Source organism: Thunnus thynnus, chromosome 3 (genome assembly GCF_963924715.1).
Source record: "Thunnus thynnus chromosome 3, fThuThy2.1, whole genome shotgun sequence".
Taxonomy (NCBI): Eukaryota; Metazoa; Chordata; class Actinopteri; order Scombriformes; family Scombridae; genus Thunnus; species Thunnus thynnus.
In genome coordinates, this window is record NC_089519.1 from 17,628,115 (window position 1) to 17,645,240 (window position 17,126).

The 17,126-nt window shown below is 38.1% G+C and overlaps 1 protein-coding gene across 1 annotated transcript; it reads right to left on the minus strand.

Annotated features, from left to right (window-relative positions):
- Positions 1-700: 700 nt before the first annotated feature.
- stx3a (syntaxin 3a) lies at positions 701-9,363 on the minus strand. Its single transcript, XM_067584512.1, has 10 exons — positions 9,010-9,363; positions 7,234-7,308; positions 7,036-7,135; positions 6,845-6,919; positions 6,271-6,341; positions 5,524-5,632; positions 4,514-4,587; positions 3,969-4,103; positions 3,265-3,375; positions 701-2,513 (listed from the first exon to the last, which is right to left on the minus strand). Exons 1-10 carry the CDS (start codon positions 9,037-9,039, stop codon positions 2,436-2,438), a joined length of 858 nt encoding a protein of 285 aa, XP_067440613.1. The 5' UTR covers positions 9,040-9,363; the 3' UTR covers positions 701-2,435.
- Positions 9,364-17,126: the final 7,763 nt, after the last annotated feature.

Here is a 17,126-nt window from a genome sequence, read left to right on the forward strand (position 1 = left end):
GAAAATGGGTTCCCCCTGCTGTCATGTAGGGAATCCTGCTTTCAATTCAAAAACATATAGGTTAAATGAACAACCTAGATTAAAAGTGGAAAGTCCCATTACCTAGATGTCATGTTCATGTTATCCATTTAATTTTGTCAGTACAACGTAGTTGTTTGCTCAGTTCCTAAATGGAAGAGTCTGGCATCAATTTTGGTGTTTAATTCGGATTTTGTTTCAAATGTTGGATGTGAGAACAAATTTTCACGGAGCACATAAAGGCAGCATGAGCCAGTGAGGAAAGTGGTAGACATACATGACATTCACAGGGAATTCTTAGCAGGTGCATGGATCAATATAAGAAACACCAAAGCCTTCACCAGGCACAGTAAGATTAAAATATTGAATTGAAGCAACATGATATTTTCTGTTGCTGATCTATATGGACAAGCCTGAGGGCAATTTTAGTTTCATGAAGGCTTAATTTGGTGCATGCAAAAGATAAAATCCAAATATGCGCTAGAAGTAGGCTGAAACTACAGGAGTGAGTTGCAGTGCAGTATCAGTGTACACTTGCAGTGTAGCTGACTGCATTTGTGGATCTAGAGCAAAGAGGATAGAAAGATCAACCAACAGTCAAACCATGGCATGAAACAAGAATGACTTCTTTGGAAACAGAGTTGTGGTCCTTTTAAGAAAGAGGGGGGAACACATATGCATATTAAAAATGGAAGCAATCTTTAATAAATTTAATAATTTAATAAATACACAAACAACAAAGACCTAGAGCAGTAAAACACCCACAAGGCAGTGTCAACAGAATCAAATTAGCACTGTGTTTATTTCTAGTTCTAATCTAATACTTTCAGAATTGACTTCTATTCCTAGGTCATACAGTATCTATTGTCAATCATCTTTTAATCAGTTCAACGTCAAAACTCCAATGTGATTTTCTAGGAAAGACACTTCCTTCCCTCATAAAATTGAAAAGTGATTTGATTACAGACCTACTATGGAGTCATAGCAGGTGCCTCTTCACAACATGATATGAATTGTATCATTAAATGCAGTCGATAGCATAAGTACTGGCACAGTGGTGTGGTTTCCACATCAAAACACAAATAGCTAACAATTGTACAAAAGAATAGCAATAACTGTTGCAATATTTATGATACTGACTTTATAGACATGCATCATGGTGGGCAGTGTGGTGGTGATGCAGTCATGTTGCAGGGAGATCTGTCTGAGGTCAGTACACTGTCATGTCATTCAAAACCACTGAACTTCATTTATTATGCATCAATTATACATTTGCAATTATTTCTTGGATGTGTCTACTGCTTGCAAACTGTCTTTGGAACAATAGTAAGAGAATACAACAGCTAATCAAATACTGATATTATGCCAGTCAAAATGCTATAATACATTTCAGGAAAAGGTGGGTTTTTTCAGGGCTGTAGTGGTAAATAAAGCTTGACTAAACCTTAATATACAAGGAGGGCATATTTTTTGGGTATGTAAACTCCAAAGTACTTAAAGGTTCCATACCTCAGCTACTCTATCACAGCTGCGAGGCCAGATGGATAGATGGATAAACCTTGATTTTCACACCCTCTATATGGTCTTGAATGTAGAGCAATGTTTGGAATTCATTTGCTTAAACTTAAGCCAAATCAAGACAACGATTTGACTTATAGATGAATCAGGTGAATGATGAATCAGTAAACTGAAACTATCTGTCATACTGAACAACACTAATGTAAATTTAAAGGACTTGAAAGAGAGCTGAAGAGCTTTTGCTTGCTACTTTTTTTTTCTTACTTTGTTCTTTTGTCTGACATTATTATTTAATGCCGCACATGTCAGTTATGATCCTCTAAACTCTGATTTATTTGTTTGCTAATGAAAGCGGCTCCAGTCTGCCTGATAGCTTCAGCATGGAGGGTTTGTTTGTTTTAAACACCCGCGTAGAATAGGTGAGTGGTGGTTTGTTGGTCGCTCCGTGTTAACAGCTGTTTCAGTGTCTCAGCGTTCAAACAGAAAACAAAACAAGCACTCCTAGTAGCTACAACAGAAACTGCAGTAGGAGGCCAGTCTGAGCTAACAGCTGTAAAGTGATGGACAGTCTGCGTAAATGCCATTTCAGAATTTAAGAGGTGGGTAAAAGGTGTTTACATGCATTTAGCCTCCACTACAGCCCTGGTTCTATTGGATTCAGATCCAGAAACTGGATTGAAACTGAATTCAAATTTTAAAAACAGACAGTTGTCTTAACCTATTGAGGAATAACAGAATTAATTCATGCCAATACTTGCAGCTTCTATTTCTATTTTCAATGAAGTGAGACGACAGTGAACTGAGCCTGAGCTCTAATTTGTGACTATCTTAGAAAAGTTCTGCTCTGCCTCATCCTGTAATGTGTGCACTCAGCTGGTGTGTGGCCTCATTCAGGGTGTTTATTTGATGAAGCTGTAGACAAATGAACCAAGGACGAGGGCCAAAATCACACAGCAGCAGAAGATCATCATTTGTTTCTTGAGAACAGGAGGAAAAAGGATGCAGAGACAGAAAGAAAATGGATATTAAATTATCATTTTGAAGCCATAACAAAGAAGGTACTGTATGTTGGTGTGGCACACAAAAGCCTTGAACATTTAAAAGCTCTGCTTAAAGAGAAGTCTTGGTGAAGCACCAGATGATGCCTTTTTAATTTCACTACAACTCAAGACTTGTAGTCAAGAGTGATCAGATAACTGAGTTCAGAAGGCAGTTAAGACCAAGTCAGGACTGAAGACTGACAAAAGTTGAGCTGACTCCCCAGACCAAGCTTGAGCAAAGATTTACCCAGAGCCAAATCAACATTCTTTATTCTCTCGCCTTTATTCTCTTACTGAGTGACAAAGTTGACTTTGTCACTCATGACAATCAGTTGCACAATCAGTGCAACTGATGTGGGATATCACATAGTAGGTGATGGGCTGAATTCTGCCATAAAGAGATATCTGTAGACCAGTATAGGGATATTGATTGTAAAAAAAATAATACATTTTGATTTGGGCTCCTGCGCAAAAATCATTCTGCAGATTTAACAATTAACCTACAGTATCATGGGTGGAAGCAACTCCTCACTTGATCATGAGCTTGTGGTTGATATTGTTATGTTTGGTTAGACATTACCATATCACATATACACTATTATACTATACTATATTTGGAAATGGGAATGTTAAAAGCATCTCAACAAGTCATTACATGTATGCCACTGTTGAACCAGTCCAAACTTACCCTGCGTGCCTCCTGCTGGTATTTGGCTGCTTTCTTGGTGTCTGCCACCGCTCTCTCTACAAAGCCCACCGACTGGTCCATGTTGCTTTCAATCCTGTCAATCATGCCACCCTGAAGGGCAGGACAAAATGGAATAATGACAGAAGAGTAGATGGACAGATAGATATTATTCTTAGCTAAGGAGGATGATAACAAGTGGCACGCCTACATTTGACATATATTACTTTAACTTTTAACTGTTGACTGTTTATCTTAGTTTACTAAGTGGATCTGATATCATTAAATGATAAACAATCCGAGGGCTAGGTAAAATGACTGCTATCCATAGCTAAAAATCAAACACCACACTTTGCTGTTTATCAGTGTATATCTAGTATAGGATTCCCAACTTCATTTGAATAAACAGAGAACATAGTGCATAACATGTCCTTTGTAGACCTTAGTTGCATCTCTCTCTCTCTGTGTTTCCTGTCATCTCTCTACTGTCGCTGTCTAATAATGGCATAAAAATGCCCCCCAAAAAAGAGCAACCACCATTAATCCAACACACATTCCAACATATTCTTGTGTCAAAATTGGAATGCTGTATAATATTAATGCAGCTCCATTAATAAGTCCTCATTTTACTGTAGAGTTGTCTTTCTAAATCATAAATTTGTTTAAATTCCCACTGGTTTGTCACACGTGTGTGTGTGTGTGTTTACCTGGTTCTCAACCAGCATGGCAATATCAACAAACATGTCGTGGAGCTCTTTAATGCTGCTCTCCAACCTCATGATGTCTTTGTGACGAGCCTCAATTTCATTCAGGGCCTGCTGGTTGATCTTTGAGTCCATAATCTGGAGAGGGTGCAGGTGTAAAGTGAAAAGAAGGAAGAAAACAGATGAAAGAGAGACAATATGAGGTTCGTGGAAGAATAAGAAAATGGTAAAAAAAAAAAAAAAAATTAAAAAAAAGATCTGATCAGCAGATCATAAGAGAACAATTTACAACTGTTGACTGCTGACATGATGACATGCAGTTTCTGCAGCTGTGTAAATAGGAAAGTGAATGTACACTTTCCAGTGTAACACAATCCAGCATAGCACTACAGCTGAATCTGTGACATATTCCTAACAAAAGCGTTACCACAGTGTTTTTTTATTGCAATGCAAGTGCAAATAATGAATAATTGCATTATTTTGTAGAGGTGCTGTTTTATTGTGTCCTGCCTTTGTGCATATATACAGATCCATACAGTCAGTCTTACCCCAGCAGTAAAGACAGCTGAGTTGCCTCCCTCCAGCATCTCTTCCAGCTCATCATCAGTCGTTGCTTTCCCCGCTACGATCATCAGAAAACACAGTTATATAGGTGTATCTGTTTACAACTGACAGGGCAGCTTAAATATAGCATGTAAAGACAGACTGACAAAGAAACAATGTCTGTTCCCTGACATCTGAAAAGCAGGGATAACACTGCTGTGTTCCAAGCAGAGTTGTTTGACAAGGTACAAAACTTAAAAATGAAAACTCCAGGTTATCATACTGTCTGTGAGGTAACCTATGTCCTCACACTGAGTAAGTAGTCATACTTACTTTTTATGTTATGAAAAGGCATAAGTTGACCCATATGGGTACCAGTACTGTACCATTTTAAAAACACTGAGATATGGTTAAAACAGCCAGATCTCTGCATTAACATGGCAAAAGCGGTATCACAGCCTGGCATGTGTCTCACACTTGACTATAACAAAATTATCAAAAGTGTTTAGAACACATGAAAAAAATTAGGTTAAACCTGACTACTACATGTTAGAATATCATGCCAAACAGCTACACAAAGTGTCCAAATTGGTGAAGGCACTTTTCTTCACTATGACCTGTAGAGAGTGGTTTGTCAACAACCTTTTCGACATTTAATCAATTATCAAAATAGTAGCAAATTAATGTTCTGTCGATCAACAAATTGCTCTAACTACTACGTCGCTCTTGTCCGTGCCCTGTTACAGGTTGACACAACATTGTTATGATTGACAATGAGTAATAAGAAGACCCACCAGACTGCCCATCACATTCAAAGTATTTTAGCAACTAAATAATGTGAAAAGTGATCATTTATGTCTCAAATGGTTCATAACACCATGGACACATTGGTTAAAACCCATTACTCTGCATGACTGGACATCAGAAGAAATACTTCCACTGGCCATAACAAGTTTAAAGTTCAAAAACAATCCTTTCATCTGATTATGCCATGTAATAAGCAACTACAACTCACTGATCTCCAGCTGTCGGGCGATCCGTCCTTTGCTCTTATCTCTGAAGTCAACTTGAGCCTCATTGTATTTTGTCATGACCTCTACAAACTTCTTAGCCAGGATAGCATGCTGGGGAGAATAAAAATGCTGATGATCTGTTAACTAAGGATAATGTTGTGTTTTGGTATTTCAAACCATTAAAAAAGTATTGAGTGTTCCCTCCAAATGTTTATTTATGTCAAGGTGTAAGGTGCAACAACATTTAAACCATCATGATACACTAAAACTCTCCAATCATAATTAAAAAATAATTTGTACTTATGTGTAAGCAAGCAGTGCTGATAAGAACTTCATACATTAGCTGTCCATGGTGCTGAAAAGCCACAGTGCAGGAAAATGTAGCCTAATACACTGTCAGAGCTTACAGTTTGCTATCCATTTAATATGACACATAGTACATAACATGATATATGTAATAGGTGAAGACTGTACAGTATAAGAAAGTGAACATAGTGCACACAACAGAAACCCAGTTTCACAGTAAATCAAAAGTTTTCTCCAGTTGTTTCCCTTCTTCTGATCCTACAATTCAACCTTTGTATTTTCTGTGGTTTGTGTTAGAATTTGAAGATGCATTGAAAATCATGAGAGATGAAATAAAATCAACAGAAAATCACAGTTTTCAGAATGTGTAAACTCCAATGAATGTGTAGCTCCAGTTCCATAAAGATGATGGATCAAGTCAACTTTTGTTTGTGTTGTCTGACCTGTGACTTGCGTATCCTGAGGTCAGCTGAAGCCCTCTCATCTGTGTTTGACTCAAGCTGGCGCTCAATACCTAGCACACACACACACACACACACACACACACACGCACAGCCACACAGACAAAAGACAGGGAACAATATCTGTGATTCTGTTGTTACGTTGAAACTGATTCAGGAGACTAGCCACAGATATTCTTCAAATTTGTCTATTTCAGAAACATAACAGCAGAAGAAATAGAAAAAAAATCACTTTTCATCCCCTCCGTTGTTTATACCCACTTTATCATGTTATAATTAGTGGTATGGTATGGTATAATTATTTTCTGTTAAAGGTAAAAAAATAGAATAGAATAGAAAGAGAAGGGTCTGTGAATTATCCTGACAGAGGGAGATTCGAATATTGTGCTATAATCTTTTAGGTAATAGCTGTTTTCAAAAGTACATGCAATGTGAAAAATCAATAATAAATTATAGGTTCATCTGGATGATTATACCTCCATCTATTTGTTTTGACTCCACTGATGTGGTTAGGCAGTGTGAGTCCAAAAAGTAAGTAGAAAGAGCAAATACTGACTCTTGAGTTTGTTTCTTGCATTGTTTGCTGACTTCTTGATCTCATTGGTGAGGGCTTCAAGGTCATCTTGTGTTTCTAAAAGAGAGAGTGAGAGCAGAGGTAGATTACACATCTCAGAAATAATGGAAAGTAACAGATAATAGGCTGGAGAATATTGTGTTAGTGTGTGTGTGTGTGTCAGACACAGTTACTCTGCTCAGATGTGGGGGCGGACAAGATGGTGGAGTAGAGTTTTTTGATTTCTGTGACACTCTCATCAATCTTGTCGATGCTGTTACGAATATCCTCAATCTGAAAGACACACACACATAAACAGATCATTGAGCAAGACATGAATTCTCTTTCTCTTTTCGAAGTGTGAGAAACAGACAGACACAGAAACAGAATACCTGGGCAAAGAAATCATCCATAAAAGCCTCGTTCTCCACAGGAACCTCAATGTCATCGCCTCCACCATCACTCTTCTGTTACACATACAAACATTAAAAAGGGGTCAAGACTGAACTTGAGGATGTATTGAACAAACCTCCACCACAGAAACGAACAAGTACTGCAAAATATCTATAGTACATTTAGTATACTCCAAATTACAACTTTTTTTGAAGGGCCCTAAAGTTACATTCTATTTACAATATATTTGTGCAGCCCAGTTTACAGCCCATTCAAAATGATTTATGCATTAAAGAAAGCTACATAGCTGCGGTTTTCTGTGACAGTGGTCCAGTTCATCTGCAGCTACTATGTGATGTCAGTAGTGGAAAGTAACTAAGTACATTTACTCAAGTACTGTACTTAAGTACAATTTTATACTTATACTTTACTTGAGTATTTCTATGTGATGCTACTTTATACTTCCACTCCACTACATTTCAGAGGGAAATATTGTACTTTCTACTCCAATACATTTATTTGACAGCTTTAGTTACTTTTCAGATGAAGATTTGACTCAATGGATAATATAACAAGCTTTTAAAAAACAACACAATGTTAAAGATAAAACTAGTGGTTTCCAACCTTTTTGGCTTTTGAAATTTTACAAAAAGCAGTGTGTAGTCGATAGTGATAGAATATTATATATTAATAGATAGAATAGTGATTTTCCCTCTAAACTTCTCACATGGTTTCATTTCAATAAATGTTCAAACGATCCAATATTTCACCAAAAATCAAGTGAAAACAGATTTGTGTATCGCAACTTTGTTTTTTCTTGTTTCTTCTCTCGGCTATCATCTCACGGCAGATATATCTGCTGACCCTTTGGAGGGGCCCGACCCCTAGGTTGGGAACCACTGGACTAAACTAGCTGACTGTATATAAAGTAGTTCAAACTAGTTCCACTTCCAGCAGCTACAACAGTAACCTACTGCTTACACACTGATGCTTCAGTATTAAGTATATTACTAATCTAATGTCATATATGATAATATATCAGTCAGAGGGACCAAACCACTACTTTTACTTTATCTACATCAAGCTCATAATACTTATTGTAGTAGGATTTTTCATGCAGGACTTTTAATTGTAATGGAGTGTTTTTACATTACTGTATTAGTACTTCTACTTAAGTTAAGGATCTGAATACTTCTTCCACCAGTGTGTGACGTTCACGTGCGTTCCACTGTCACGGGAGTCCAACTGCAGGTTAAATAAATATGCAGCATACCTTGCACGCGCAACTGCCTTCTCTCGCATGAGACTAATCAATCAAATGATTTCATACTATTAACTGCTTATATGGAGATATTTATAGGTTAATAACACGACAAGCTTTTTCTGAACATTATGGATGCCGTAGACTTTAGGAATATGGACCATCCTATTTTAAAATATTTGTAAATTATTTATATTCATGAAATTTAATGGAACAAACTTTAATGTTTTATATATTTGCATTGAGGCAAATCTTTAATACAATGTTTTGAAGGCAGTGTTCATAGGCCTATTTGTTGAAATATGCAACTGTTTAATGATATACATAGCAAAGACGTCGAATGACGAACATTAAATTGTAACTGGATACAAGTTATCTGTAGTAGAGCCCTCACAGACACAGGAGCCTACTGATGGTAAATGGAAAATTGATGACAGACTATAGACGGTGCATTAGGGCCTGTGCTAGCAACAGGTGCTCCACAGGGTAAATATGACAATAAAACTCTACCCACCTCCTTCAGCTGCGCCAATCGATCCTTCATCTTGAGAAATGTAATGTTCCAATAAAATAAATAAATAAATAAAATGAGCAAAAAAGACGGGCTCACAGGTTTCTGACAACAATGATCTAGCCTATAACAGCTATTAAAATGGCTTCCAAATTAGCCCAGAGGAAATGATTATCTCCTTCAATTAATCCAGGAGATGAGACCGGACAGTTGTCAAACTCAGAGAAAAAGCCGCCGGCATGTAGCTGAGTTAAAATAATGAATATATCGAAACTGCACATGAATAGAAAGTGTTGGTTGTTTGGGTGTCCTCTATAAGGCAGTATTTGTGGTCAACCCAACCTGAGGTCCCACTAAGCCTCTATCCTCTAAGAACGGATTAGGACAGTAGTTCAGGATAAACCTCCCCCCCCTCACCCCTCCCACGTAGCCTTTAGCTGGGTATGAGCTCATAGTCTACAACGTACAAAGAGAAATTGAGCATGACCGACAAAATCAACATAAATATTGCATTATATATTATAATTTATTGGAATTTGAATTTAAACTTATGAGGAAGCTATATGGAAAATAATAAACGTGTGTTAATTATGTGCAGTAGACTATAACTATTTCCAGCATGCTAAATAATCCAAATATTCCATTTACTATGTTGTGCAATATAAATGCCGTCAGATCTTCACAATTAAAAGATGTAATCAACAAATATTTAAGTAATCTCATTTCCTGTAAAAAAAAAAAAAAGGCTGAACATTAAAGGACTAAAACATTCTATTTTGATTAATTTTGACTCATTCATAATATTTTTTTTCCCTAAAATTCAGATTGTAATTAACTTGTTCAGGTCGTAGCATATCATCCATAACACGTTGTCACGTATGAACAGAAGATACAGGTACATGTTTTTCCACATCAATAGAAACATACTAGTAAAATCGAGGCTGTGCGTCCATACCTTAATCCAACACTGGGCGGAATTTGCTTTTCAGTGACGTTTCACTGTATTGGCCAGGCATTTAGCTACTGTGTGAGGCTATAGGCCAGGACTGGTGTCAGGACAACAAACAGAGGAGGAGGAGGAGTGCAGAGGAGGAGTGCAGGAGTGCAGAAAAAAAGTCAAAGTGAAAAAGAAATTCAAAAACAGGCGGAAGATGCGTAATTTTTTCTGTTTTAACCTCTTTTAGGGAAACGGTGGCAAATCGTTGGCAATGTTTGGACCAGGTGAATGTAAGGAGCTTCACGGCCTCTAAGGGGTGCTAGCGGGGTGTATTGTTGAATCCTGATCGGCTGTATTACAGCATAATTTTACAGCATTGATATAGGATTATCATATTTTTGTAAAAGCACCATGTTCACACAGGACCACTTTATTTCATTATATATATCATTATATTTATAGCCATAATGTGTCATTAAACAGACTTCTTGGAGCAGACAGGGATTCTTCTCTGTGTCTGTTCACTTTGACATGGAAAAGGTTGGTTAACCTCAGTATTACAGTTTCTGCAGTGGGAGATTGATTATACTGGCAAACTCAATAAAATCTATTGGAAAAAGGGAAACTTAGTATTGTTTTGCATTTGCAAGTTTAGGGAAGAGCCATATGGTAACTCTCTCTTTCCTTCCTCATCTCTTCTCCCTTACTCCTCTTCCTCATTACTCCACCTTTGTTCTCCTTAAATTAAATTTCTGTGTCCCTGCCTATGGTCACATGAAGGAAATTAGGTTTCATTGGTTTCTGATTATAGCTTTCCTCCAAAACTCTCCACTTGAGACACGCCACCCCCCCACCCCCCACCCTTTGAGCCATGGTCTGTAAGGCAGTTGCATCGTGAAGTACCATCAACTGAAGCTGGCTTGCGTAGCCCTGGTATAGTGAGATGAGACACTATTGGATAAACAGGCAAGTGATCTATTTTAGGCATTTACAACCAGACAGTAACTGATGTTGAGTGATTGGAATTAATAGACAAAGCAACAGTGGCAACACCTCTAGTTTTAAACTTTCAAATGGATGTTTTAAAGCTGCAGACACTCATTCTTCTTCACATACTGTATGGTTAGATCCTCTTAGTGACGATTTCTGTCTTCAGGTGATTGCCATGAGAGCACTGTTCCAAAGTGAAGAGATGTTCCTGGTCCAGATCCTCCTGTAGTCTGGATCAGCCTACAACTGTGTCAGTGAGCTGGGAGAACTGGAGCTGGTGGAGTTCAGAGATGTGAGTTACTGATATTTGAGTGATGAGTTGAATTTCTCACTGATTTCACACTTTTGGGTCCATGGGTTGAATTTTTGCTTGTATTGTTTCAGTCACAACGACTGAAACAGAAAGTCACTGCTACTTGCATGTGGTGATTAGTTAACTCTGGTCACTCACCAAGACAGTTGTCCAGTTCACCACAGGTTCTCTTCACACCACATCTCAGTGTCTCATCCTTACACTGCATTAAAGTTGCAGTAAACAACCGATAAGCGTCCCCACACACTATTAAGCAAAACCAAAATAAATGCAGATCCTGCAGATCCTGAATCTAAATGATTAAATTTAGTTATTTTGAACTCTATGAAAACTATGAAAACTCTAGTCTGCTTGGTTCAAAAAGTCGCCTCAGGCCCACTTTAACATAATTTTTATGACACAGGGTTAAGGGGTGGTTGATTTCCACAGCTGTAGTTGTTTATATTGTGTATCTATTGTTTAGATTTTTTTTTTTTTTTTCATCGATAACTAGGATTTCCTGCTGATGAAGGGGACTAAGTACATAGTTTCATTTCAACAAATCTTCTATGTGTGTATGTGTCCTGTTTGACTCTCAGTGTTTCTGTCCTGCCTCCCCTCTGTGTCCCTCTCTGTCCAAAGTGAACCCTCATGTGAATTTGTTTCAGAGAAAGTTTGTGAATGAGGTCAAAAGACATTCAGTGAGTATTGAGCAACACACAAACATGAGATATAAGCTGTGTCCCAAATCCGGACTACATTCTAATTCTATGCAGGTCTTGAGTGTGTAGTGTGTTCATACTGGAAGAGTGACAAAATGAATTACTGTCAAAGAAAAGGAAAGGAAAAAAAAACACTTTGCTTTCTCTTTATGGAGTTTAATTGGCCTTGAGATTAACAGTTTTGTTTGACATCTGCAAATTTTAGAGTATACACTCTAACTGCCAACCTTGTATTAACCAGTTAATATTTTTGTCAGCACTAATGTGCAGTGCGTAACCTATTAATTGATTTGTATTAAATTGATTTCATTCTACATGTTTTACAGAATGCAGCACCCACTAATTTGTACCTTGTCATAATCCATTTATGATATTGTATTGAAAAGGGATAGACCATTCATTCATTTGTCATTTGTCATTTGTCATTCGTTGACTGCTGGTGGTTCTAGGCAGGGGTCAGGGTTAGGACAGTCCTGTGGCCCCCTAAAATACAGAGTGTATCTCCACTATTTGACAAATTTCTTTGTCAAATAAATAGTGGACACTTATTGTCGCAGCCAAATCTTTGTATTTTAAGTTTCCTCCAGTGTGTGAAAGCGCCACTGGGTTGTAACAGCTAATTGTCAGTCAGTGAGTGTGGTTAAACATGATATAACCGAATGAAAAGTGTTTTGCATCCTTTGATTAAAAAATAGTTAAGTGTCAAACAGACAGAAGCTGTCACTGCGAGAGTGTGAATGGAGGTCGTTGGAAAAGAAACTCTGAAGTGAACCATGAAGTCAGTCACTCTGTCCTCACAGCAACAGAAAGTTAATAACTTAATTAAAATGAAACACCTCAGAGAATTAGCTTGTTTGTCAGTGTTGCTAACAATATCAGACTGGTTAGCTAGCAGCAAGTTCTGCTGACAAACAAACAACATAGCCGACACAACAACAAATGCAGTGGGACATTAAATATGACATAATTCACCTCCATGAAAGAAAGAAGACTTTCAGATAACGTGAGTCAGATACACCTTCTCTCTGTCTCTGGTCGCTAGTTTCTTCTCTGATGGTTAAATGTTTCTCTGTGGCTGTGGTGTGCATTTATTTTCTTAACAAGAATGCAACAAACAGATCATATAATGTGCTGTAGGTTGTTTGCCCGAACACTGAAGCTGTCCATGAATGGCTCCACTTACACTTAATGTATTGGTTGTTCAGTCACCTGTTGATATTGTGTGATTTGTGAATGAGTCTATACAGAAGTTGTTTACAGAAGTCTGGTTAGTACCTGTCAGATGTTTTTCTTTTCCCCTGTGCTGTATAATGAGTAATGAGCTTAAAGAATGCTGTAGACTTTAGGCTATTGTTTGTATGCCATGCATATAGGAAAGATAAGTCATGTATTTGATACATGCAGTAATACTTTTGATATTAACATAAACTTTTACATCTGTGAATGTTTAGTGTTCAGTCTCTTTAGTATTCAGTACTGATCTGTACCTATATCAGAGTATAAGCTTTGTGGAAGGCTACTTTATGTCTGTCCACTAAGAAAATACATAGGAAACAAGTGTCATGTCATGTGTCTATGATATGCCATTATCTCTTTTTGATGTGAGCATAAATCTGTTGTCACAACAGAACGATAGCTACTATAAATCTGAAGTTGTTAACATTGTCCTAGTTTGCACTTGCTGCCCTGGGCTGTTGGTATTGGGACTGCAGCTAATCATTAGCTATATTTGGAAGCACAGTGTGCAAATACTGTGATTAAGTAAGTTTTGAGGTACTTGTACTTTAGATCACTTGAGAATTTTCATTTTGAGGCAACTTCCACAGCACAACATTTCAGAGAGAAAAATTGTGAGTACTGAGGATTGATATCTGCAATCAAAAAATACTGCAAGTTTGACAACGACCTGAACAAAGATGCCAAGGACAGTCTGAAGACATGTTTTAGAATCAGAGAGATGAAGATTGACTCAAAGCCCCTCTCTCTATCTCTCAATGACACACAGGCTACACAATGCCCTGTTAGACTAAAATGCATTCACAAGAAAAATCAGATTGTACAAATGCAGATACATCATGGCAAATGACCCACGCATATTGTGCTAAAATGGATCAGAGTTCAGTAAGGAGTGAGATGGACTTAAGTGCAGCTCACAGTAGGGCTTGTCACACACTCAGACACAATCTTTAAACTTCTACCCTCTGATAAAACACACAGAATCACTATAACAAAATCAACCACTAATTAGCAACTGCTTGAAAATCCCAGCTAGATGTACTGTAGTTTACAATAGAAATAGGAGCATGAAAACACTGCAGGCTAACAGTCTACAACTCTCTCCCCACTGAGAAAACACAGACCAGTGTTTCCTCTAGGATTTTTTTCATGGGTGGTAGCAGGCCCCCTAAAAACACCAGTGTTGTCACAGGGCAGACATGTCAACAGTGTCATCATAGACGCGCGCAGTAAAGCAGTTGTTCGTATTGGTGTATATTTCTACACTGAGCTGAAATGAAACAAGTGCACATAAATTAGGTAAATAAATATTAACAATATTTATTTACAACATAAATATTAACAATATTTATTTACAACACATAAATAAAAATATTTACAATTACATATGCACTATTTACAGCACAGGCAGGCACATGCACACACTGGACCCCAGGAAGAGTAGCTGTTGCCCTGGTAACAACTAATGGGGATCCACATACACAATAAACAGTACAACACTCATAACTATTTACATGAACTATTCCCCTTTACAAAGCCAATGGTTCAATGGCACATTGCACAGTTGTTGTTATTGCACATGATTTTCCTTGGTTTCCTGAAAAACATTTCAAGGGCCTCCTGGTAGGGGAGCGCAATTCACAGGAAAACACCATTATTTCATAGAAACACACTACAGATGGTTATACCTCCATTATATCACCATAGAAGCACAAATATATTAAATGCTCAATTTACAGGGTCTTCACTGTTGTTGTTGATTAATCCATCTGCACTGATGCAAATTTGAAATGCAACACACTGTAGGATGATGATCTATCCAGTTTTGAATTATCACTTGCCTTTTGAAAACTGGGCCTGTTACAGAATTGCCACAAAAGTATACTAGGATACATGTTGAGGTTTGTTTATTTATAGGCTACTTAAGTTATTTAGCCCTGTCATTATTTAAAGAGAGAGAGAGGTAGATCTAGGTCCCATAGGCTTTCCAAATTATTGCCTTATCACAAGTCACAACTCTTGCTGGGAAAACAAACAAAAAATGTGACTACTTTGATATGAGGGAGTCTGTGAAATGAGGAGAAATAAAGAAAATGGAAGACACAGAGTTCATCCCTGATATGGAAAAGTTCAGTGAGCTGTCAGCATTGTTTCTACACTGTTCTACAATGAACAGATAAAGCTGGAAGAAGGCTTGAAGCTGGATGAAGCAGGAGAGCTGCTGGCTGGTGTGGAGAATACGCTTTTGGTGTGAACTATCCAATTGTGACTTGCATGTGGTACTTGAATGCTACATATGTAGTGTGAACCTAGTGCACACTGGATGCTCTGACCAAAGAGTCACGCTAGGTTCACTGCCTTAAGTATTTTAGTCTTTAAACTGAAACTTGATCAGCATTAAATTCACAAAACCTCACAGAGAATAGTCCACACAGAATTTAGTTTTCTCATTTTCATCAGGTGACTGTTAAAACTTCTGGCTTAAGTATTTTACTACAAAGTCACCATCCAAAACCCAGCCATGGTTGTTTCTGTGCCTGTCAGGGGCAGAATTTGTTATCTATGTGAATAGAGCCTTAAAATCTTACAGTGTCCTCACAAGTCTGTTAGTGTGGCCAATTAGAGCCACTGGAATCTGATTTTTCTAGTTTTGACCACAAACATAAGGAACTAATAACATGCACCAGAGCCAGATTGCTGCAGTTCTCTGGCTCTGGTGCTGTGCTTAAACCTCTCGATGGGCAGAGTGGAGGTAGAAGTGTTGGGGACACGGAGATGGAGGACTCAAGTGCATGACTCTGGAGACAGTTCAGTTGCGAGATCAAATGTCTTTACTCAGAAACAGGGATTGGTACACATGAAGGCAGTCAGTCAGGCAACAATCCAGAAAACGGCTAGGCAAATACAAGGTCAAAACATGAGCAGATATCTAGAAAACAAGGAACACTAAAAACTAGAAAAATGCTGGAACGCTTGACACCAGGAATGAAGAAGAACTGGCACAGGGAATCTACCCATGTTAAGGTGAGCATGTGTATGTCAACTTTGAATAAATGGATCATCTACTCCAAAGATATACAGCTGTTACGACCCCTCCCTTTCTGCCTGCAGTGGTTCAATTGGCCACTTCCTGCAGGAGTAAGCCATCAGGGAGTGTCAGTCAACCAGTCTGGTCTCATGTGGTACATCCCAAATCTCAAATAAATTGCATCCATGTTTCCCTCACTTCTCACTCCTCCCTTTTGTTGTTGTCCTCTCACCGTGGGTCCATGGAGAAATGCAAGCAAACAAGCGAGGAGAAAGGAAACAAGGAAATTTGTTTTAAGAGACATGAGACATCCTCTCCTCTGAAGCGACGGCTGTTTCTGATGATGGTGTCACAGCTGGAAGCTGCATAAAGTGGCCAGTGTTTGTCATGACTGTTATATTCACCCTGACACAAATAGTAACCCCCACCCCCGCCTTCATGACACCGTGTACATCTCTACTTGTTTTTACATTGTTATTGAGTCACTTGTCATTGTTTGCCACACTGATAGGCTACTTGCCCATTGACTGTAATGAAAGAATTGACCTTAGCCTTGACTTGCTATGCCATTCACTCTGTCACTTTGATGACCATTGTCATTTCATCTATTTACTGTTAATCAGCAATTCAGTTGCTGAATTTAATTAGATGTGCTCACAAACTATCAACTGTAATGCCAGCTGAATCCCATCAACTCATTAAGAATGTCAGATGCCAGATACCAGGCTTATATAAGTGTATATAATGCCTAACCAAATCTGTATCCTCCATAAGGATTTGAAAACATGTCAAATACTGCAGTAGCTTGTGCGCTTATTTCCACATGGGACATACCAGCAAGAGCAGAAACTTTCAAGACGCAGGAGAGTACGTCTGAGGTGTGCAATCCTATATTTACTAGAGGTAATCATCACA